The sequence below is a fragment of the Callospermophilus lateralis genome, chromosome 11 (assembly GCF_048772815.1).
Source record: "Callospermophilus lateralis isolate mCalLat2 chromosome 11, mCalLat2.hap1, whole genome shotgun sequence".
NCBI classification, from domain to species: Eukaryota; Metazoa; Chordata; class Mammalia; order Rodentia; family Sciuridae; genus Callospermophilus; species Callospermophilus lateralis.
The window spans coordinates 16,716,093-16,742,053 of NC_135315.1; the positions used below are offsets into that span (position 1 = coordinate 16,716,093).

Consider the following 25,961-nt stretch of genomic DNA (forward strand, 5'->3'; position numbering starts at 1 on the left):
AAAATTGGCAGTAATGTTTCCCATGGCTTATTGGAAGCTCAACTTTGCTGTTGATTAGAGGGCCCCTTTGTGTTTCCTCCATGAAGGAATGAGCCTGACTGAGCCACTTTTTTATTTTCTTGCAAATGAAGAAACCAGGTTTTTGTATCGCCTTCTATTGGATGCGGTTTTCCCCCCTTCCTTCCACTATGTTGTTCCTGTAGTCTAGTGGTCCCTGACAGTTCATCTTCCTCTTTCTACCTTTCAGAGTGTTTGTTTGGTTTCTTCTTGCAACATGTCCAGGATTTATAGTTGTATTTATAACCCAGATGAACTGGGAGAAAATGAGTCTGCATCATCTTCCCTAGAAATTCTTCAGATGAACCGGGAGAAAAGGAGTCAGCATCATCTTCCCTAGAAATTCTTTTTAAGAACTTGATAAATTAACAGACTAACATTTGGTTCAATTTCATTTTCTTGAAAATGTGTTGTTTCTAAACCTCAGTATCTCTTGAGTAATGGTTCTGAAATACTTGGCATAAGAACTAAGAGGAGTGGTATCTTATTCATCAGATCTATAGGACTCACTTCTATTCTCTGAAGTAATTTTTATACTCACTGAAGTTAGAGCATCATTCCTGGAGGATGAGCATTAATAAGAACTTTTGTTCTTTGATTTTTTTCAATAACTAAGTGATGCTAGGTGATGGGGCCAGGATTTAGAACTCAGTGTTTATTGATTTCTAATACCTTACTCTTTTCCAACAGGTGTATTTTATTTTGAAAGAGGAGAATAAATAAATGTTTTTCTATAGGAATTCTAGTACATACAGTTAGCCTATTGTGCTTAATGCAAATATTTCTCTGATTGTTCAGGGATGCCCACAAACAAGTTCTGTCTGTGGAATATTGGGGTAGACAAGGAAAGGGAGGGCTCAGGCACTTACCAACTCTGTCAAAACATGTTCTTTTCTACTCTTTCACTCTTCTTTAAGTAGCCCAGGGCTAAGGAGTTGGGAAAATTATTGTTTTTTTTTCTCTTGATTTTAGTTATGATTGTTGTCATCTCTTGCTTAAATAAGTAAATTGGATCAGATAATGGCTAGTCTTATACTTTTAAGTTACAGTTTTTGAGTGGGATTATTGAGCTATGATTTTTAAATTTTTTTTGGTTGTAGTCGGACAAAATATTTTTATTTATTTGTTTTTATGTGGTGTTGAGGATCAAACCTAGCACCTCGCATGTGCTAGGTGAGTGCTCTACTGCTGAGCCATAACCCCAGCCCCTATTTTTTTTTTTTTTGCAGTTGTAGATAGACAGAATGCCTTTATTCTGTTTATTTTATTTTTATGTGGTGGTGAGAATCGAACCCGGTGCCCCGTATGCTAGCTAAGCGCTCTACCACTGAGCCATAACCCCAGCCCCCTTATATTATGATTTTTGAAAGAGAAATTATTATACATATTATTCTAATCTCAGTTTGACTTTGGGGTTGCCATTCAGGGGCACACAACTACTGAGACACATTCCCAGCCCTTTTTTGTATTTTATTTAGAGACAGGGTCTCACTGAGTTGCTTAGGGCCTCGCTAAGTTTCTGAGGCTGGTTTTCAACCTATGGTCCTCTTGCTCAGCCTCCTGAGCTGCGGGATTACAGGGGTATGCTACTGCTCCCGGCTTCAGTTTGACTTTTGAAAGATTGTTAATGATAACTACTCTAAAAAGATGGGCTCTCTGAGAAGTAAAATAGTCAGAAAATGGATTCATTCTGGAGGAACAGTTGCGAGTATCAGTAGTTTGAATAACTAAGAGACTTTGAGAGCCTTTTATTATTAACTTTGTCATTTTGCTTTATTGTTGAAACATGACACGGCCCTATTCTCTAGTTCTGTGTGTGTGTGTGTGTGTGTGTGTGTGTGTGTGAGAGAGAGAGAGAGAGAGAGAGAGAGAGAATGTTGCTGGAGATCGAACCCAGGGCCTTGTGCATGCAGGACAATCACTCTACCAACTGAGTTATATTGCCAGCACCTTGAGTCTTATACTGTAGGTAGGTCTGACACCTGTAGGTAGACCAGGGTTTTGTTTGAAATCATGCTTAAATCCGGTGTCCAATCCTATAGCCAGCCAAGAACAGTAAACCACTTCCATGCTTCCTTGTCTTGCCTTGTTTTTCTCTTGTTGGAATACTTCAGAGATTTCCTAGGCATTCTGAGTTTATCAGGCTGAAGTTGGGTGTTTTAAACAAAGGGATTAGATAAATCAATTTCATATTTGTGTTTCCTGGGAATTGCTTATTCATAAAATACATGGTAGTGTCCACAAGGAAGTGTATGGATCATATAGTTGAAGACCAATAATGTATATGACATAACTTGGAAATATAGAACATCTATATAACAAAATAACAAGAAAATAAGAGGATTACACTAAGCTGGAAAAATACAAGTAATGAGTTGTGAGATTCAATATAAAAGACTTTTTCAGAAAGAGGTGGGTTTGGGGTTAGAACATGCTCCCAGATATTTTCAGATTATACAAAACAAATTGACCTGAGTAGTCTGAGGGGCAAGGCTGGAGAATTATTACATTGCTTTTATTGTACTTGACACAGTTGATAAAAAAAAATTTTGCCATGGAGAGGAGTTAAATTACCTCGATAGTTCTCTAAAGATTGGGTGTGTTTTAATACTTACTTCTACCTCAAACATGTAAAATGAAATGCACAAAAGCTCAAATAATTTATCAGTTGACCTACAGAAAACTACATGTATGAAACTGAAGGTAGTTTACAGGTGATTAGTTTATAAAATTAAAGTACAGACCTTGTTGCAGGGATATGGATCTATAAAATCTACAGTGTGAGAAGTTCTAAAGAAATTTTCATTTGAAAAGAATCATTAAAAAATGACTTTATGACACTTGTCAGTAAATGGATGGATCTGGTGACTAAATTAAGTGAAATAAGCCAATCCATAAAAAACAAAGGTTGAATGTTCTGATGTGTGTTAGACAAAGGGAAATGAAGGGGGGAGGGAGTGGGGATAGGAACAGTGGAAAGAATCTTAACATGACTTTTCTATGTACATATGTAAGTGCATCACAGTGAATCTCCACATCATGTACATTTACGAAACTGGCATCGTAATTAGAAAAAGCATACTTCATTTTTGTATAAATATGTCAAAGATACTCTACTTTCATATATAACTAAAAAGAACAACAAAAAAAGATCATTAAAGAATGGTAGGGCCAGTGATTAGGATTACTTAACATAATTTCATAAAATTTAACAAGGATTACAGGTTCTGTGTGATCTGGCCCTACTTACCTCTATCCATTGCCAATTTGAGCACATTCTTCCCAGTTCACCAGCAGACCTCCTGTCCTGTAATACTTGTATTTATGTTATTTCTTTTGAGAGACATATCACAGACCTCCCCTTCTGTCTTTTGTTCTCTACCCCTGCTCCATTCCCAATGCCAGCTTGCCAATCTAATTCATGCTTTGGAGCTTGGTTTAAATGTTAGTACCAGGACAGTGTTTTCAGATCTTCCAATCTAATTGAACTTTATAGTTATTATTTCTTACATTTTATATGATTGTTTATTAACTTATGTCATCCCCACTAAAATCTGAACCTAATGAGCCACACAATTCTTGTTTGTTACTATATCTGGCACCTAGAGTAATCACTGGTAAATTATAGTTGTGTAAATATTTGTGTAAATGGGAGGAGGGCAAGGGCAAAAGAGTCCCATATGGGATTGAGTTTTTTCCACTGAATATACAAATTTTATTTTTTCATAAGCAAAAATATTCTGGTTTAAATAATAAGACAAAGGGGTTAAGTTTAAGTTCAGTCCCTAGAGACTGTCAGGATGAGTCAGCAGTTTAGAAACAGCTCTGGTACATTTGTTTCCTGTTGCCACAAACTTGCAAAAAGCTGATGTAACCTAACTAGAGTGACTGATGCGAATGTGCTAAGGGAATGTTTGTCTAAGTTTGTTTTCGTGGGATTTATTTTACATAAGGGCTGTTTAATGCTGGACAATTTGGTTCTTTTTCCCTCTCTTGTATTTTATTTCTTCAACTCATTGTACGAGGTGGGGAGGGTAATGTTACTGATGTTGTGCTGATGTTGAGAATTATTACATAACACCCTACCGTACTGGGGATTGAACCCTGATATTGCTCTACCACTGAGCTACACTCCCAGAACGTTTTTTATTTTATTTTGAGACAGAGTTTCCCTAAACTGCCCTGGCTGGCCTGAGATCTGTGCCTCAGACTCGCTGGGATTACAGGCTAAGTGAAAACACCTGTACTTCTTAAATTTGTCTTTTGGTTTTTTAGTTGTTCATGGACTTTTATTTTTGCTTATTTATATCCAATGCTGAGAATCGAACCCAGTGTCTCACACTTGCTAAGCAAGCACTCTACCACTGAGCTAGAGCCCTAGCCCTGGATATTTCTTTTCATCTTATTATCCCCCCACTTCCTTTTTTGTACCATTTATTGTATAGAATATATGGAATTGAAATTCAAGGTTATTTTTATGAAATAAATTGTTTATCTAATACTGTATACATTACAGTTAGAATTGTACAACTTTATGAATATCATAACCCTGTGAGGCAGATATTGTTATTTCCAAAGGTCAGTTTACATGTCCATGATCATAAAAAGTAAACAAAAGTAAGAATTTGTTGAGAAACTCTCTTCCTGCTCTGTCCTGTTTCTTTCATACTGCTTTTTAGTGAATACTTAAGGGTCACCCCCTTCCCCACTTGAGTCTGTAATTTCGGGATTAATGTCTCTTGGTGACTCTTATTTCGGATATCAGGAATTGGGCAGTTGTAGGTATTGGATATTCTGGTACAGACTCAGTTTTGCTGTATCTCTTCTTTTTGTTTTATAAATGATCTAAACAAACTGGAGATTTCATAATTTAGATGTCTCAGGCTTTCTTGCACATGTAATTCTTGTGAAATAGCTCACCAGTTGAGCATTTGACAGTCATTTACTCAGTCCAGTCATTGTACTTTGAGTTTGAGGACTTTAATAAAACATTTGTTAAATTAAAAGGAGAGGAATTGGAGGTATTTGGGAAAACAATAAAAAATGAAATAACCACCATTCAGGTCTTTCTGGCATATTTGTTTTTGCTTTAATGAAACCATTGAAATTGTCTGGCACTATTCTGTTGGACTTCTGTACAAATTTCTGTCTTGAAATGGAACTGCCTGACTTAATTAGAACCAACACTAGGTCAAGGTGTTTGCCATGTCTAGCTCTTTAGATAAATCAATATCTTTTGCTGTAGTTCATCTCAGAATAAAAGTGTATTTACCACTGTGGCCCTGCTGTGGGCATTTAATATAGGATTTAAAATTACAGAAAGTCAATACAACAATCATGAATTCATAGTCCACTGCTAAGTTCTGAGAAAGAGGTATATTATTACAAATTTTTATTTTTCATTCTCAGCAGAAATTACTATTACTTAGCACTTTTATTTTAGCAAAATCAGTGATGATCATCTCTGAGTTAAAGTGTTCAGATCATTTCCTGTTTTTTTTGTGCAGTAGGAAAGATTCTATCATTGACCTCTTTGAAGATTCAGTGGATAATTTCCACTAAAATAAAAGGAGCCTGGACCCCACATTTAAGATAGGTTAAATCCCCTTACATAAAGTTTCTGGTGTTGATCTGTTGTTGTCTTCTAATGAAACATTTCCATTAACAGTACCATTCATGATGATTTTAAAGAACTAAAAACATTTTAAAAAATAATTTTTTCCACATTAACTAAGATGTAAACTGAGCCTTATATTTGGGTAGGGGGTACTTTCCACTGTATGGCTTTAGAATGTTTTATAAAGAGGAAATGATTTTTTGTTTAAGTAAATACAGTACATATTCTATATTTTAGATTCAGCAGAATATCCTCAGTTCTAGATAGGTAGGTAATTTACTTCTGTAAAAATATCTATTAAAAGAGTAAGTTCACACATCTAAGGGAATCAATTTATTTGACAAGTACTTACAAACCAATATTGGCACATAGCTGACAACATTAAAATTTACTATTTAGTATCACAAAAGCAAATGTTATACAAGTTTACTGCATTTAGATAACTGAAAAGCAATTCATAGTGTGAATTTTAAATGAATTTTTTACACAGCACGTGTAGACAAAGCAAATTTACCAATAAAAACTTTATGTAAAATCAAAATAAGAGTTAAAAAAAAATTTCCGCCCTGGCGTTAACCATAATACATGTGGACAAAAGTTTTGCTGGAAACTGAAAAAAAGCACACAGCAATAAAATACTCCTCAGAGACACAGTGTGTTAAAGCAATTTCACCAATTGTTAGCATGGAACCATCGAAGGGAAACAGTTGAAAACCTTACCAGTGTTGGAATTCATGTCTTCATTATTGATCATGGCTATATTGGAAATCAAGTCATTGTTATATTTATAATATCATTCTATAATCTGAAGCTTTGGAGTTTTTCTTATAAGGCCATATACTGAGAATATGCCTAATGTGAAATCAGTGTCTGCTGTTCTTGAGCCATAAATTATTAGAGTATTAAATTTACATTTTCGATATTGGAGGAGGTCTATCTTCATTTTCAATAAACAGAAAATTGTGTTTTGTTTTGTCGAGGAAAAAAATGTATAGCAGGGAACTCTTACTCTTGTGATTTTAATATTCTGTGGTATTCTACTCTGCCACTGGGGTATGGTAACATCACATCTCACCCCAGACTTGTTAATAACTATATACCTTTCATGTTTGCTGATAGCTCAGCTCTCTGCTCATATTGCTCGTGTTTTAAACATAAGATAGTTTATGGATTCTTGGGTGGGGTTTTCCATTTTTTATTACAATTAATCTGAGTATGAACAACATTATAGAAAAATTGTGATAGTTTTCTATTGCAAATCAATTGTATACCAGCACATATGTATTTGTAGAATGAAACCTGTTTATAAGCTGATGATTGCTAATAATATTCCTTTATTGCTGCTTTTTGTGATTATTTCATTGGCCAGTTTCCAAAAAGTATTATCAGAAGGCTGAGTTTGTATTGTTATTTAGCATACATGTGAAATAGTAGGCCTATTGCTATTGGGAGGGGGTTGGGCTTGGGAGGGGGTTGTTTTGGTGTTGGTGATGCTAGGCATAGAACCCTAGGCCTATTACTTCTGACCTTTCTATCAAAGAAAAAAGGTATGTACAAAAGTTATTGTGAACTAAATGTTTTAAAAAGTTTACTTTTCCTGGTGTGTTTTCCCCCCACCCTGCACGCATTTTTATTGGTACATTATAGTAATACATAATGGTGGAATTTGTTGTTACATATTTGTACATGCACACAATATAGTTTGGCCAGTATCACTTCCCAGTATGTCTCCCTTCCTCTCCTTCCTTCCATATTTTCAGAACAGTTTTTTGTTTTGTTTTTGCAGTGTTGAAAATTGAACCAGTTTTTGTTTTGTTTTTTTATACAGGGAATTGAACCCAGCGGCATCTAACCACTGAGCCACATCCCTACCGCCCCCCTCCACCCCTCTTTTTGTAGTTTATTTATAGAGACAGGGTTTCACTGAGTTGCTTAGGACCTCCCTAAATTGCTGAGGCTGACTTTGAACTAGAGATCCTCCTGTCTCAGCTTCTGAGCCACAGGGATTACAGGCATGTGCCACTATGCCTGGCCTGAACCTGGCTTCCCACGTGTGTACCTCCTGCCCCAAGCAAACAAGAAAGAAAGAAAAAAAATTAAGATGTCTCACTCAGAGATAACAATAAGATGAAATCTTTCTTGCTAATCTGGAATACTTGGGATCCTGGAACACTGTCAGGAGAAAGCTTATGAACTACATTCAGGATTTTTTTGTCCACCTTGGGTACAAACGCAGAAGTAGCCCAAGTTTGCCAACAAGGTGTCTTTCCTTACTTTTGGTTTTTAAATTGAGCAACATATATACCACTTATGGTAACTTTGAAATAAGTATTATTTTTAGTGATCTGTTTTTAGTGAGAAAAAATAATAGGTGAATGTTTAAATTTTTAAAATTCATTATGAAGGTACAGAAAAGTCATTGCAAAAGTTACTTTTACTAAATGTATTTAAGCTGAACAAAATTACTTACACAACTGGTGTAATATTAGAAGTGTATTCATTAAAGTATTTTCTAGAACTAGATTGTCATTTTGAGGACTGCCCTGGATTTCACATGGTCAGTGTTCAAAAGCAGCTGTCTCATAAAAAAGACATTGATACAGTGTATACTGAATAGTAATATGTACTATACTATTGCACTCCTGACTGATAAACTCTGGTGTGTTGCTATTTGTGGTTGGTTATTGACAATTATTGAGACCTGTGTTTTCATACTCCAAAGAATGTATTAGAGAAGACTCTTGAGTGCTTGTACATATACACAATATACAATTGTCCAAGTATCCTATTTTTAGGACAATATGTAGTTTCATTCTTAATTAAAGGATAATATAAGAATTGAAAACTTGGTATATTATTTCCTTGAAAACCAAATTTTGGAAGGGGAAAGAGCTGTGTAATTTTTGAACATAGGAGTGACAAGAAATGTGAGTTTATTCAAGGCGAGTTCTTTTAGGGAACATAATCTGATTGACCAGTGAATATCAACAAGTAGACCAGCAGTGATAGATGGGGACTTGGTACCATTAGAAATGAATGGAACCTATAAAAGGTAGAAATTTTGCAGGATAGGATGATGGTAAGCCTTTTAAATCTAATTTTAATTGGGAATAGGATATGAAGGGTAACTAGCTATGTGTCTTTTAGAAAGGGGAGGCTCCCTAGGTTATTTCTAATCACTTGAGGCCTGATTATTTTGAATTCAGGTTAGAAGTAGACCTACAGCCTACATTGAAGCCCTTCACTACTTACTACAATGTATTGTTTTATTTTAAAATTATTCCATCAGAATTAGGAAACTATAAAATGCCTTGTTTCTAGAAGAACATAAACAATTGTATAATACTTTATCACAATTTTTGATCTGAATGACTTGTTAGGATCATATAAAAGTTAGTACAATTACTATTTTTACTATAATGATTAAGCACTCATTTCTAACCTTACTGCAACCATATTTATTATTGACATTTATCAATTGGATTATATAAAAATTCATGTATTATAATTTTTAGTAGTAAGTGTGTGTATTCTAATTGGTAGTAGAACCAAGGGCATTGTGACTGTTTATTTCTGGAAAAATAATTTTGTAGTAGATTGTGAAATATTTTGGTTACAAACTGAATACAGAATAAAGCAGGAGCAATATACCCCTCTAATAGTTAAAGAATGTTAAATTGCCACATTTCTGTCATAATTTTTCTGAGAAGTCAAATGTTACATTTTAAGTAGAGCTAAGCTCCACAATTTTTCTATTCCCCTTCCCAGAGATAATAAAAACCCTACAGTGATCCTGAAGTTGTTGTATATACATTCTATACATGTTTTATACCGTTTTTTTAAACCTAACTATATTAGTAACAATCATTATTTTTTAGTTTTTCATGTAGTTTTTCCATTGCACCACTGTTGGTTGATGATCATGTTGATACATGTAGCAATTTAAATTTCCAAATAGTATTTCATTAAATTCCTTTACTATTTGTATGTACCTGTACTAGTATTTATTCCTACCTCCTACACCATGTTGACTGCAGGTCTCCAGCATGCTAGGCAAGCACTCTACTACTGAGCTACACTCTGTTCCCTGTAATAGTACTCATACTTATTTTTTGTTTTTATGTGACTTCTCCATTTACTATTGTGTTCTGAGATTTAGTCTTGTTGATATGTAGAGATATAGATTTGTGTTTATTACTATAGGAGAAATTTTTAGAGGAATAAATTAGTTTAAGTGCTTTAACAGGTTGTAATTAATTTTGAATTTATTACAAATTCTGCTATGAACCTATTTCCATATGCAGATGTAAAAGTTAAATTCTCAGAAGCACAATTTCATAATGGTTAGGTATGTAGATTGTCCACTAGCCAGATATTTCCAAATTATTCTTCAAAAGTAGTCATACCACTTAGGAGCAGTGTACAAATTGCTGTTTTACATATCTTATCATCCCCTGATTTTATCAGACTTTGAGTTTTTCCAGTCTAGATTTAAAACAGCATATCAATATTTTATTTAATATTTTAACCAAATTCTAATAAGATTTAGCATATGTTGTATTTATTGATCATTTGGGTTTCTCTCCTGTGAATTAAGATCGTCTCTTTTAATTCCAGCATATTTCTGGAGTTCTGTTATATGTTTTGATTATTTAATCTTTAGTTATGTCTGTTTTACAGATATCCTCTACCAATCAGTACCTTGCCTTTTAACTTTGTTAATTAGATCTTTTTGAAAATTAGGTCATGTTTTGTTTCTTATTTAAGAAATTCTTTCCTGTTCTAAGTCCCAAAGATACTCTTTGTGTTTTAAGTGTGTATGTACAAATATAGCATTTTGAAAATTTTAAATTATGGAATTATATCATGAAGAAAGAAACTTTTACTTTCCCTATAGAAAGAACTAGGCATTTTGAATAGCTCAATCTAATTCATTAGAATCTCACTTGATTTGAATGCCATAGCTTTATATATCCAGTTTTAAGTTTTGAGGCTCTGTATTCTGTTCCATTGATCTTTTGTCCATCTTATATTGCCTTAGTTACCCTAATTTTATAATGAGTTTTGATACCTGATAATTCAAATTTATATCATGCTTTACTTTTCAGAATATCTTTGCTAATGGTTCTTTTTTCTGTGTGAACTTTTAGATGTTTCTCAACTTCTATGAAGAACCCTGCAGAGAATTTCATTGGGATGTCTTTGAATTTACAGATTTATATGAAAATTGCCTTATTAAAACATTTATCTTGCCATTTGTATAGATCTTTATATCTTTCAGACTTATTATCTGTAAAGATTTTTTTCCTCTAGTATTAGCTTTTGTTGGTGAGTTTAGTTATAAGTAGTGCTTTTACAGAAAATATTTTTCTATGACTGGAATTTTTAACAGAAATTATTTTTCATATATGTCTTATTTTAAATAGAAAAATTAAGGCAATTTCAGAGGATTTTTTTTTAGGGGGGATGCACAGGATCAGGGTACTTAATCTATATGAAGTGTTTTATTCCACAAGTGTCCTTCCTGTAGGTTTTCTGTGTGTGTCCATTTTTGCTTTTTCTTGATAACAAGTTAGTCTATATAAGTGCCTTCATCTGATTTGGTATAGATACTATCTACTCTTGGATTTCACTCAGTTTATTTCCTTTTAGGAGACGCAGGTCAGAATGGAGATGGGCTGCAGACCGAGCAGCTATTGTGAGCCGCTGGAACTGGCTTCAAGCTCATGTTTCTGACTTGGAATATCGAATTCGTCAGCAAACCGATATTTACAAACAGATTCGTGCTAATAAGGTAAGGGATCAGTATCTGGTGTTTTCAGCCCAATTAAAAACTACCATTTTTCCCTTTTTTTCTCATCCTCTCCTACCCTTTCAGTAATTCTTCACTATGTCAAGATTTAATGATCTGATATTATAAGCTGATGTTGGGTAGTATACTGTAGTAAACAAGGCTAGAATATGATGTTTAATTGACGTGTGTTTAGAGAAGAACAGCATGGGTGTCTGAGTTAACACAAAACCCACCTCAAATAAAAGACTATATAATTAGTGTAAACCATTAGCTGTCAGATTCATTATGTGTTCATGTCTAGTGAGGATTTTTACTATCTTGCTCTTTTGAGTAGCTGTTTCCTGTTTTATTACTAAGCCTCTCTTGCTTGCTTGAGAAAAAATAGGGTTTGCCTAAACAATTGTTGAGGTAAATACATTGATGATGAGGAGTTTTATTTTGTTTTATTCCCCTGTCTGTGAAGGACTAATAAGCTACCTTACAGCTTTTATTTTTTATACCGACATTACATAGTTTTTTGTCTTGAAAAATCGACATAGGTGAAAGCTTTTTGCTCCAGTTTCAATTTGAGTTGAAAAGAAATTTGCACAGAAAAAAAAAATCCATTCAACAAATATTGAGTGCTTACTGTGTAGCATCACTTTTCTCTGTGGAATGGTCACAGTGGTGAACAAAAATTCTACCTGCATGGAGCTTTACATTCTTGCACAGTGTCTTTTGTTCTTAATATTTTATGAGCTTCATGACTGACAGATGGGTCTAGATAAAGTCTACTCCTAAAAATGTGTTAAATATCTTTTTATCCTTAATGCTTGTCACAGCCTTAAGAAAACTGCTTACTGTAAACAGTATGTGTTAGATTAATTAATAGGTCTAAAGTTAAAGGGTGATCAAATGACAAGATAAACAAAGTGATGAAAGTTTGATGTAAAAGTCTGTAGCTTCCTCTATCTAGTCTTTTAAACATTTATGTTAAAAATTCCACTAGACATTTCTCCTCTTTAAAAAAAAAAAAAAGTTCACTGGATAGTTCTAGGTTTTCCCCTTACATTGGATTTATGTATAAATCTCCAATAATCCATCTGAGCATATTATAATTGACATAGTCCAAAGGATTCACTTTTTAATAATTTGTTCCCTTAGGGTAGAGAACAGATTAAATCATGGCTAACTTTAACAAATTAGCTAAAAGATCCGTGGGTGTGGTGGTGTATATGTGTAATACCAGTGTCTTGGGAGGCTAAGGCAGGAGGATTGGATGTTTGAGGCCAGCCTCAGCACTTGGTGAGGACCTAAGCAACTTAACAAGACCCTGTCTCAAAGTAGAAAAGGACTGGGATATATGTAGCCCAATGGAAAGTGCCTCTGAGTTCAATCCCTGGTACTCCCCCATCTCCCACCCCCAGCCAAAAAACAAATTAGCTAGAACAAAACTAAGAAATATTCTAGAGATTCTAGAAGTGGTGATTATTTTGCTTTTCTTACTTCATCTTCACAAAGGAAATTTTAAAGCCTGATTTATACAGAGTGAACTGGAATGGTGACTAAGGATAGCCAGGAGATGACTGGATATTACCTATCCTGAGGGGAAAAAAAAAAAGTCTTTCTGTGTCAGGGACGCCTCTTCAGTGTCTGTTTCTAAGTTATTTTAACCAGTAGTTAGGTGGGAGTTTCTATATATGAAAACTAGAGTCTCTTGGTTAGTACAACAGTCATATTTGTTGTTTCATCTGTTTTATATGCATTCATACATTGATATGTGCTTTTATATATGTGTATATGTTTTGTTATGTTAGTTTTCCATTATAAAACTACCATAGTGCTAGGCCCATTGATGCAGACCTGTAATCCCTGCTACTCGGGAGGCTAAGACCAGTGGTTTGCAAATTTGAAGCCAGCCTGACAACTAAGTGAGACCCTGTCTCAAAATAAAAAGAGCTGGAGATATAGCTCAGTGAAAGAGCACTTGACTAACCTGTGAGATCCTGGAATCAACCCTCCAGTATTCAGATTAATCAATGAGTTTATCATATTTCATAGAATGTAAGATGCACCTTTTTTTTTTTATGTACCACTCAGAGATTATTTCAATTAAACCAGGGCATAACAGCAGTTGTGAAATGCATCTTGATTTAAAAGATGTTGAAATGTGGAAAAGTGTGGTTTAGTTAAAATTGATGAAATACTGTGTATCAATTCAATTAATAGGATAAACTTGGAAATTACATAGAAGTATGGGGGATCATTCCCTAATAAACTCAACTTGGTACAAAATATTTTTTTTAATTTTTATTAGTTATTGATGGACCTTTATTCATTAATTTGTTTATGTGTGGTGCTGAGAATCGAACCCAGTGGTCCATACATGCTAGGCAAGCATGCTACCACTGAGCCACAACCCCAGCCAAAAACATTTTTATATATATATTTTCTTCCATCATTTTTCTTAGTGTCACATAGCTACTAAAGAATTTTGTTAGAGTGTATCCTGAATATTTACTATCACTTTTTGGAAAATTTTGTTGTTATTAACTATGTTCTTCTAACTTTTCTTGTTGGTTATTTAAATTATGGGTTGTTTTTTTTTTAATTATAAGGCATGCCATGATAAACATCTTTACTTCAGTCAAAGACATAAAAACTTTTTTTATGTTTTTGCTGCATGCTGTAGAAAAAAAGTGTCTTGGCAGTCCCTGTCAGTTTACAGATTTGGTAACTACGTATGAAAAGATAATCTCACTTTTGGCTCTTGCTTTATTCTTTGTCTCATCACTTAGTAGTAATGTCAGAGCAATTTGGGGAAACTTTTTAAAAAACCTAAGGATATTTCTCAATATCTGGAAAATATTCTAGAACTTTATGTATATACTGATAACTCAGGAGTCTTGATATTCAGGGCATAATATATTAAAGAAACACCAGATTTACTAATATTCATTTTAATTCTGACTTTTGTTACCAGTTATATAATCTTGGTCATATAAAGTCACTTATCATTTATGACCCTCAGTTTCTTGGTCTATAAAATATGTCATTCTAGATAATCTTTTATAAAACATTTTTTCTGCAGTTTAAATACAGTATCAATTACAACTTCTGACAATAAAATTAGAATGAGAATCCCAGTAAGTAATATGTCAAAAAAAAAATCAAAACTTTTCAGATCATTCTATCATTTAAATGTTAGTGATTTAACGATTTGTTCATATCATTAAGTCATTTGTTTTTTCATCTAAATCTGTTAAGTTTCCGAAACTGCCATACAAAGTATCACAAACTGGGTGACTTAAAACAACAGAAATTTATTCTCTCTTAGTTCTTGGGGTCAGAAGTCTAAAGCCAGGATGTTTTCAGGGTCATGCTCCTTCTGAAGGTTCTGAGGAAGAATCTTGCTTCTTCTAAAGTTCTGGTGGTGGCTGGCAATCCTTGATGTGCTTTGGAGGAGGCTGTACCACTCTAGTTGTTTGTTGCCTTTGCCTCCACATGAGCGTTGTTTCTTTGAATATCTGTGTCCAAATTTCCTTGTTAAAAATGCATCAGTTGGGGGCTGAGACTGAAGCTCAGTGGTAAAGCGCTCCTCTCGCATGCGTGAGGCACTGAGTTCAATCCTCAGCACCACATAAAAAAATAAATAAATATACTGCGTTCATCTACAACAAAAAATATACATAATTTTTTTTTAAATGCACCAGTTGCAGTATATTTAGGGCCACTATAAAGGGCTCATCATAACTTTATTACATCCACAAAGACCCTACTTCCAAATAATGTCACATTGTTAGTTCTTAGCGGACATAAATTTTGAGGGAATACTTCAACCCAGCCTAATAAATAAGCAGTGGAATTTCCTCAGTGATATATTACCATGCATTTGGATTTTACCTAGGCTATTCTATTATTTTACTAATAGAAACCTTTGAGCACCTTTACTGTGTGCCAAAAACTATACTATAGGCATTTTACTGTTATCCACAGTTTTAAAGATGAACAAATGAAGGTTTAGAAGTTAAGTAGTTTCTGCATGGTCCAAAGTGTATCATCAAAGTGAATCCAAAACCAAGGTTTGAGTATCTGGCCTCTAGAGTTTTGCTCAAGTTGGAGGTCACTTTTAAGTGCTTTGTTACTTTTCGGGTTAATGAAATCCAAGGGATTTTTTTCTCTGTGCATTAGTAGAGTGGATGGTATTCCCGTTCTGCTCCTAGGTTTACGTCATTTGCCTATGTTGTTCATGAGACAATTCTAGGTTTGATGATCAGATGTTCAGTTATAACTTTGTCTTATGGTTGGAAGATTGGAGAGATGGTGGGGCTTTTACTTTTTAAGGCTTTACTGTATTAATTTTCTTAAAATGAAGATATTTGGGGAAGTATTTGTGAACCACTGCTAGGTGATTCTAATTTCCATATATCATGTTCTTTGCTATCAGAAGTTAATATCAAAAGATAATATCCAGCTGGCCCTGGTGGCACATAACTAATCCCAGTGGCTCAGGAGGCTAAGAGAGGAGGATCACAAGTTTCAGACCAGCCTCAGCAACTTAGCGAGACCCTGTTTCAAAATAAAAGGACTGAGGATGTGGTTCAGTGGTTAAATGCTCCCAGGTAAATCCCGGTTCAAAAAAAAAAAAAAAATCTTCCATGACAGAGAAAGGAAAATAATGTGTGTATGTATTGAATAAGTTCATCTTTCCAATGTTCTTCTGCATCCACATCTAATGCATTAAAATGCTTTATTATTTTTCATCTCTTCTTCTGACTGATCTGAGAAATTCCACAGCAGTTGCTAAGGACGGAAATGTTATTGAGGATAAGAGGTGGAAAAGCATTGAAAACACCAGATAGAAAAATGCTGATTAGCAGGAGCTTATCCTTTGTCTTCAAATATATATATATATTTTTTCGTTGCAGGTGGGCAAATAGCTTCATTTCATTTTTATGTGGTGCTAAGGTTTGAACCCAGTGCCTCTCATGTGCTAGGCAAGTGCTCTACCTCCAAGCCCCAGCCCCAGCCCCTGTCTTTAAATTTTATAAAGAGTTAAGGTTCCCATCTTAACCAAGTTATAGCTGTTTTTTCTTCAGGTAGCCCAAGGACGTTCTTAAGAACTCATCTGCAGTTACTGTTTTGTTTTTGCTTAAAGACTGTGTCTGCAGTTGTGACCTTACCAATTCCATTGGTCCTTGTATAAAGCGGAAGCTTACCTTGTGAGAATTCTGTAGGGCTGGGCAGGCCACATCATCCTGTTTCTGGCTCAAAGGGCTGGAGTGAAGAATAGAGTGACACTCTTGGCCTTTAATTTTGTCCTTTATCAGTTGCTATCTCTTTCAGAGTACATTAACCCTAAGGCTTTTGGTGCTCAAACTGATGGCCATAGCCATTTCTCAATGACCCAGTTGAAACACAGAATGCTATGGAATTCCATGTTTGGGTTGACTTGACAGGGTAGAGTGGAAGAGTTTTCTTAGCTGATAATAATCTTTCTTTTCATGGCTGTTAAACATGAATAAACTTCTTCCCAAATAATTTAATGGTGGAATGTAACTACTTGCATACAAAAAAGGACATAGAATATTAACTGAACAGTTTAATGATATATTTGAATATTTTAGGAAATTTCAAGTAATCATGTAAATCTCCTTAAAGCCTCATTCCATCAGCCTCATTAGCTAGGCTCTACCTCTTTTCTCTTTTAGGTCACCTTCTCTAGACTTCTATTATAGTGCTGCTATAGTAATGCTTTGCCTACTTGTTTATCCAAGGCTAGATAAAGTAAGTTCCTTATGGTAGAATCTGTTTTTCTTGAAAGAGGCTAGAAACCTTGTCAGGTTCTCTGACTTCTTCCCAACCTACAAGCATATTTGCATATGGTTGATTCTGTTTTCAAATATATATCCAATGTCCAGCCACTTTGTTCCAAGCAATTGTTTTTTCTGCTTTTGTTTGTCCTCCACTGTTTGTGTTAGCACAGTAGTTAGATTGATCCTTTAAAACTTAATCATTCTTCAAATCATCAAGTTTACCCTCATCTTAATTTTTGCATTGACTTTTCTCTAGATACCTGTAAAGTTTGTTTTCATGTTTTTGGCAAATATTTAGTCAAATATCACCTTCCTGGTGTGGTTTACTCTGGCTGCCTAATATGAAATAGTATTCACTTCCACTTCTTAACCTTCTCTAGGTCCTTCTCTTTTCCATTTGACGCCTTTCATATTGTTTGTTCTTACCCCAGTATTAGAATAATGTAAGGAATTTGAGGGATGGGTTAGGGGAGATTGAGGGGAGAGGTCTCATTCTCTTCTGCATCCCCAGCACCTAAAAAATGTTTATGAATGGAACAGTGGTTAACTTAAATAAATATAAGAAAATGTGGACAAATTATATATGTCAAACTTAGAAAACTTGTGCACAGCAAAGGAAACAACAATGAAGAGACAACCTATAGTATGTGAGAAAATATTGGCAAACTGTTCATTTAACAGGAGAGCAATATCCAGAGTATATAAGGGATTCAAGCAACGGTCCCATCCCAGGAAAAAAAAATTCAGTTAACAAATGGACAAAATGGATAGGCATTTCTCAAAAGAACATAAACAAAAGGCCAACAACTTGTATCATCACAATACAGAATGACTCTTATGAAAAAGACAAAAACTTGCTGGGGGCAGTGGTGCATGCCTGTGACTCCAGTGGCTCAGGAGTCTGAGGCAGGAGGATCATAAGGTTAGAGCCAGCTTCAGCTATTTAGCGAGGCCCTAAGCAACTTAGTGAGACCCTTTCCCGAAATAAAAAGGAGTGGGAATTGTTGCTCAGTTAAGTGCCCCCAGGTTCAATCACTGGTACCCTATCAAAATAAAACAAAAATAATAATACTGGCAAGAATACAGAGATAGGGGACCTCTAATGCACTGTTTGGTGGGAATGTAAATTGATACAAGTTTTATGGAAAACAGTATGGAGGTTCCTCTGAAAACTAAAAGTTAGAACTGCCATATGACCTGGTAATCCCACTTTTCCCTCCCCTATATTTTATTTTCCCAACCTCTGTAAATTTGAGGGGACAGCAGTGTTACTGAAGTTATGGCCCATAATGTTGTATTACTCATACATCCTGCACTCTGCTGGGGATTGAACCCATGAGTGCTGTATCATTGAGCTATACTCTCAGCCCCCTTTTAATTTTGAGAAAGGTTTCCCTAAGTTCTCTGAGCTGGCCTTAAACCTGTCTAAGATAAATATTTCATCTTTTTACATCTCTTCTTTCAAAAAATTTTTAAATTAAAAAAGATCCCAGAGGATGCCAGGGATATATATAGCTCAGTTGGTAGAGTGCTTGCCTTGCATGCACAAGGCCCTGGGTTCAATCCCCAGCACCACCCCCCCACACACACACACAAAAAAAAAAAATCCTAGGGATGGATCAGTCTGGTTCAGTCACTCATAAGAACCTATATCTCAGTGTCCTAGAGAACTCAAACTAATATAGTCAAAATTTTTAGGACTTTTAAAAAAGGAAATCTATATTTTAGTCTCTTCTCTGATGTATTCTGTTGGAGAACCATGACTGATCAGATCTAGAAGTCTAGTATGTATTTTTGCACATTACTGCGGATTGAATGAACCTGGCACATGCTAGGCAAATGCTCTACCACCGAGCTACATCACCATCCCTTTTTAAATTTTATTTTGAGGCAGGTTCTTGCTAAGTTGCTATGATGACCTTGAACTTAAAATGCTATTTGAGACCTCCCAAGTGCATGGGATTACAGGAATGTGCCACCCCACCTTGCTGGAAAGAGATTTCATGTGGAATATTTAATCCTATCCTGAGATAATAAATAGATTTGATGATGGACCTGCCATATGTGTTTGATATATTCCCCAGCTGATTCTAATAAGAGCTGCTTTTTTTTTCCTTTTGGTGGGGCCCTGGTGATTGAACGTAGGGTTGCTTAACCACTGAGCCACATCCCCAGCCCTTCTTTATTTTGAGATAGGATGTGCTAAGTTGTTTATGGCCTCACTAAATTGCTGAGGCAGGCTTTGAACTCCGTATCTGCCTGCCTCAGCCTCCTGAGCTACTGGGATTGCAAGTGTGTGCCACCATGCCCATCTTTAATAAGAGCTTCTTAATCTGGTTTGATCTGTTCACTATTACTTGGGATGAATGTAAGATCTGAATTTGAAATTGTCAAGCGGGAACTTAATCTGAAGTATTATATGTGCTGGGTGCCAGTGGGACGTTAAAAAAAAATTTTTTTTTGATTTCTGATTGCAGGGACTTTCCGTTTTTGTTTCACTCCATTATTCTGCAATACAGTTGTTTGAGCTCATAGTTGACAGTAGTAGTACATTTAATGTGGTAATCCTTCAGCCATATTTGTGATCAAATTAACTAGAAACACTGCATTGCTTATGTTGATCCAGTTCAGTCCAGTTGGTAATATATATAAAATACTAAAAAATGCCAGGCTCCGAATAAAAGGTGAACTGACATGTCAAGTAAATCAGAACATTGAAGTGGAATAGTGAGGAAGCCTTTGGTGCCTTGCTGAATACCCTGCTACTACTAGGCTTTTTGTTCATCCGTTAAGAAGCAAATTTTCAGTTCAGCAAGTATTTCAATAAAATTGATACAGGTGCATTAAAGTAGATTGGAAATCTATATAGAGCTTATTTTTTTTATCAAAACTCTGGAAACATATATTTCAAAGTTACCATTAGTAGTATATTCTTTGCTTTATTGATCAGTTGTTTTTTTTTTTTTTTACAGTGCTAGGGATTAAACCCAGGGGCGCTTTACTACTGAGCCACATCCATAATACTTGTATTTACTTTTCAGGCAGAGTCTCACTAAAGTTGTGAAAGCTAGCCTTGAATTTGCCCATGCTCCTGCCTCAGCCTCCCTGTTACTGGGAATATGGGCATGTATCACCATGCCTGTCTCAATTAAAGTTCTTTAGATATTCCATAAATGATACAATGGGACATAATGGGTTAAATAACTCTTTTGGAGCAAGGCAATTTACATACCTGTAATCCCAGTGGCTTCAGAGGCTGAGACAGAAGAATCACAAGTTATGAGACCCTGTATCAGATTAAAAATAAAAGACCTGGGGCTATAGCTTATTGGCAGAGTGCTCTGCTAATGTAGTTTGTTTCTGAACAATAGAATAAGAGAAAAGGCTTTTGGTAAATCAGTCTTCTGCTTCTACCCTTTTGAGATTAGGTCCTAAATTTGTCATTTATTTCAGTCACTTAGTGTTGTTTATCTCCTCTCTGTCCCACAGGGGTTGATAGTTCTTGGGGAGGCACCTCCACCAGAACATACAGCAGACTTACTGCTTCCACTTAGTTCTGAGTTGAAGACGGATCATGGGACTGATAAATTGGTAAGTATAAAATAAAGGAAAGGGGAAACGAGTGAGAATTGAGGGTATAACTTCAGTACACAGTTTATTTTCTATAAATAGAATGTTCCCATTGGCTAAAAGAAGGAAACTATCCCCTTTTATCACTTTGGGCATTTTGAGATCTGAATTCCTAAATTGGGCAACATAGGAACCCTCTTGCTGTGTAGCTGACCTTAGAATTTAAAGATGGTTCCTAACCCTCAAGAAACCACAGCCAGAGCAAATATGAAATTTTGGAATGTTGTTTGGAATCTGTAGACCTGACTATACCCTGACCTTTTGAGAGGTAAAATAAAACTTTTTTGGCTTACTATAATATATATAACCTTTTCATTAAAAGGTTGGACTAGAGGTTAAACTCTGAAAAATGTAAATACTGTCTGTGGCTGATTCTTATTTTATAATGAGGATAAAACTATCTTCCATAATCTTCCATATCCTTAGACCCTAGATCAAATCTCCCTCTTCTATTCTTTCCCTTTCCCTAACTTAATTTCTTTCTTTCTGAATTCTAGGAGTGCTCATTTATTTATTATACTTATTATACTTTTTAAGTTTCCCTAAAAGCTAGCTGGCTTTTATGAATATTAGCATTTCTTCATGTCAGCTCAACAACTGAGTTTGAAATTCTAGTAATTATTCATTTTGATTATGGTTCCTGGTAGTAAGCAGTATTAACTCTTTAAATTGGGGTTACTAGCCTGTCTCTTTATATCTGCAACTCATTAAAGCATGTTACCTTTTATATTTATCATTGTAAACAGGAACTCATATAAAATATAATGAAAATTAACTTTCTTCTGAGAGATCATAGAGATGTTTGGGTTTTGAAAAGGTCTGTTACTCAGTTTTGAATGAGATCAAGAGTTCTTAACTGGAGGGTAGTTTTGAATAAAGAACAGAGTGCCCAATTACGCCACTGTTCGGATCTGTAATGTGAGTTAATTATACGCTATCAATAGAATTTTTTAAGTGACTTATAAACTTTAATTATTCCAGCCAAGGGAAATATTGCTCGTGAGAGAAGAATCATGGGTAAATTGAGAGGTCAGCTGATGATGATAAAGAGGCAAAGAAAACTTGAGGCATATTTGATTGGGAATAAGTTCTTTATAAACATTTATATAAATGTATCATATGTCTTCAACAAAATGCAAATCAGTTTTTACAAGAAAATCTACAATAAACATCTAACTTAAATTATCTGGGCCCCTAATCAATTATAAATAGTAGATAAAACAAAATGTGGGCTTGTTGAATAATGTTCCATTGTTAATACCAAAGGAACATATAGCCAGTCTTTTTTCCTTATTTCCAAACTGAATGATCATTTTTTGGCAGAATGAATACCTATATATGTGGGTCTTGAAGACAGTACAGATATTACTGAAATTTAAGTTGTTCTAAAGGGCCCCAGCCTGTGACATTTAGAGACTAGGTGAGCCTCTTTTGAGCCATGGAGCAAAGCAAGAAATTCTCCTTGAGATAGGAGATGGCTTTGTGTTGGGAGAAGAAAATAAGATCTAATGAGGAACTCCTAAAAAATTCCTCTTCCCCCTTCTGGGGATTTGCACAGTCTTACCATTCAAGACAGTTAGAAAGGTAAGACTTGTTGAAGAGAGACAGTTGAAGGCCTATGGCTTTGTAGCTGCCAATAAAGTCTTCTGTGTTCAAATAAATAGCTGATGTGAAGTAAGGCTTCACATGATGTACAAAGAAGGTGTGTCCCTAGAAAGAAAAAAGCTGTTGAGAGTTGTTCTCCTATGTTGAGAAGCATGCCCTTTATCTTTCCCTCCTCCCTCTTCATTCCCTTGAATAGCAAACCATTTTCACCCATGTAAGAAAAAGTAGTGAAGGACCAGAGAATAACTAACTTGAAACTTATTTAAGTGAACTAAGTGAAGAAAGTAGTTTAAAATTATTCAAGAAAGTCATCAAGATTTCAGACAAAAAGTATTTTCAGGAAGAAGTGAGGCCCATGTATCACAGGGTTTCTAGCATTCTACCAGAGAGTCATAGTATCGTTGGCTTGTATATTGTTGGAGGATGAAATTCAGAGCTGGCCAATAGGTAGAATTTGAGGGAGGGAGTAGCAAAGAGGGAGCTACATGGGATAGAGCAGGACTTAAGCCCACAATCTGTATATATCCCTTCAAATCTTGATCTGCCCTTGAGCTGTCCATGTTCAGGTCAGATTTTTACATGGTCTAGTAGAAAGTAAAGCTGGAATACTGAAAGAGTTGAACAGAGATGTTTGTCGTTACTCACTGTGGGGAACGCAAAATTTGGAGTTTGGATCTCACATTGGACTTCGCATTGAAAGCATGGGGTGCTCACACTTTTGAGTTAAAAGAATGTTTCGCCAGACTAAGTAATTCACTGTAGGATTAAGGAGAAAACCAAAATATTTAAGTAGGCTTCAGTATGTTTCTTTGAATGCAGAATTACCAGTTCCACAAAATCAAGATGACCACTTAGAAAAACCTTAGCATCCTTCAGGGAAAGTGAATTGAAACCAGAGTCTCTATAGTGACATATACAATAAAAATTATTATACCTAGGAATAACCAGTAAAAATGATTCTTAGTTATGAAGGAAAAAAGAGAAAATGGGACTGACAAAGTTTAAGAAGAATATCACTTTGTTTAAATGAAGAAAAGTCAATTTACAGATAGAGTAAAAAAATTCTTTGGAGACTAGTATACATGAGAACTACTTTGTAGTCAGATGTGACAATCAAAAGTGAAGACAGTCTTAAAAGTAGCCATAGGAAAAAGGTGAATTCCACACAATAAAGCATTGATGCTCAAGATGGATGAGGCCAAAAATAATGGAATTAGATAAATTGCTCAGAGAGGGAGGCTCAATCGCAGCATAAATAAAATGTTCAGATTCCTTAAGAGATTACCAAAACTGTAGAAGTGCAGCCATCTCTTGGTATTCCCAGGGTATTGATACCAGTATCACCCCCACATATGCCAAAATTGTGGCATGCTCAAATCCCTTCTGTAAAGTGGCATATACTATTTCTACACATGTCCTCCTATATACTTCAGTCTTGAGATATTAAGTAACCTCTAGATTATGTTTAACACCTGTTGAGAGTTCTCCAGTGTTAAGAAGCATGCCCTTCTTGTAATACAATGTAAATAATTGTTAGATTGTACTGTTTAGATAATAATGACCCAAAGAAAGTCTGTATATATTCAGTATGGACATTTTTTTTTCTGAATACTGTTTTATACCGACATACAGTGCACAGAGTTCTGATTTTGCCATTCTCAATCAACACTTTTGTTTTCTGTTTTTTTTTTTTTTTTTTTTTGGTTGTAGTCATCCTAATGGTTATGAGATGGTATCTTAAAGAGTAAAAATACTGAACATATTTTCATGTGGTTATTCCCCATTTATATGTCTTTTCTGGCAAAATGTCTGTTCAAATCCTTATTTTAAAAAAAAGTTATTGATGGACCTTTGTTTTATGTATGTATGTGTGTATATATATGTGGTGCTGAGAATTGAACCCGAAGCCTCACACATGCTAGGCAAGTAATGAACTGCAGCAAGTGTTTTCTCTCAATCTCTGGGTTGCCTTTTTACTCTGTGAATAGTGTTGTTGTTATTGTTTTGTTTTGATGCACAAAGTTTTAAAAATTTTCATGAAATTCAATTTGTCTTTTTTTTTAATCTTTGGTGTCATATCAAGAAATCATTGCCAGGTCTAGGGTTGTAGCTCTGTGGTAGCTTGCTTGCCTACCACGTATGAGGCCCTGAGTTTAAGCCTCAACACCACATAAAGATAAATAAATAATATAAAGGTATTATGTTTATCTACAACTAAAAAAAATAAAAATAAAATTAATCATTGCCAAATTCAGTGTTTTAAAGTTTTTTTTTTTTTTTTTTTTTTTTTGGTAGTTGTTGTTCTGAGAGATTTATAGTTTTAGGTGTTAACTTTTAAGTCTTTGATCCATTTTTTAAATATAGAACACAACATCTTTTTATTTATTTTTATGTGGTGCTGAGGATCGAACCTGGTGCCTCACATGTGTGAGGCAAATGCTCTACCACTGAGCCACAACCCCAGCCCCTTTTGATCCATTTTGAGTTAATTTTTACTCATAATTTTAGAGAAGAATCACCTTCATTTTTGGATATCCAGTTTCCCCAACATCATATGGGCAGGTGTGTTTTAAATTAGTAGTGTCATCCAAGAAGCCATAAGGTCCAGGGCTTTTCTTTGCTTGCTAGATTTTTTTTATTACTGATTCAGTCTCCTCACTAGTTTTAGCTTTATTCAGATATTCTATTTTTTTACGAGGCAGACTTGATAGATTTTATATTTCTAGGAATTTGTCCATTTCATCAGTCTGTTGGTGTGTAATTGTTCATATAGTCTCATAATCCTTTTAGTTTCTGTAGAATCAGTAGTAATATCCCCATTTTTATTTGACTTTTTTAAAAAGGACACAGTACCTTTATTTTTAATTTATTTATCTTTATGTGGTGCTGAGGATTGAACCCAGGGTTTCACAACGCAAGGCAAGTGCTATATCACTGAGTCACAATCCCAGCCCCTTATGACTTTTTTTTTCAGTCTTCTATTTTTCTTAGTCCTTCTAGATAAAGCCTTTATCAAATGGTCACCTTTAGGTTTCACGGTTTGTTTTTTCTCAGTCATCTTTATTATTTTCTTCTGCTAGCTTTGGATTGGGACTTATTTTTATTATTTTCTATAAAGTTAAGATCTTGGGTTTTTGTTTGTTTAAATGTTTTTACATTTTTTTAAGTTGGTGATAGACCTTTATTTAATTTATGTTTATGTGGTGCTGAGAATCAAACCCAGTGCTTCACACATGTCAGGCAAGTGCATTACCACTGAGCCACATCCCCAGTGCCAAGATCTTGTTTTTAATGTAAGTATTCATAGCAGTAAATTTTCCTCATAACATTTAACACTTTAACTACTTCCCATAAGTTTTGGGATGTTATATAGTTTTGTGGGTTGGTTGGTTGGTTTCTCTTATGGTGCCAGGGATTGAACCCAGGGTCTTGTGCATGCAAGACAAGCACTCTGACCAGCTGA

The 25,961-nt window shown here is 35.0% G+C and overlaps 1 protein-coding gene across 4 annotated transcripts in view; it reads left to right on the top strand.

Annotated features, from left to right (window-relative positions):
• Kansl1 (KAT8 regulatory NSL complex subunit 1) overlaps positions 1 to 25,961 on the top strand; it is a 187,576-nt gene that overhangs the window by 116,311 nt on the left and 45,304 nt on the right. For all 4 annotated transcript variants that reach the window (XM_076870010.2, XM_076870013.2, XM_076870014.2 and 1 more), the window contains exons 4-5: positions 11,327 to 11,468; positions 20,753 to 20,854. In XM_076870010.2, the coding sequence (XP_076726125.1) occupies positions 11,327 to 11,468; positions 20,753 to 20,854 (244 nt within the window). The remainder of the gene's footprint in view (positions 1 to 11,326; positions 11,469 to 20,752; positions 20,855 to 25,961) is intronic.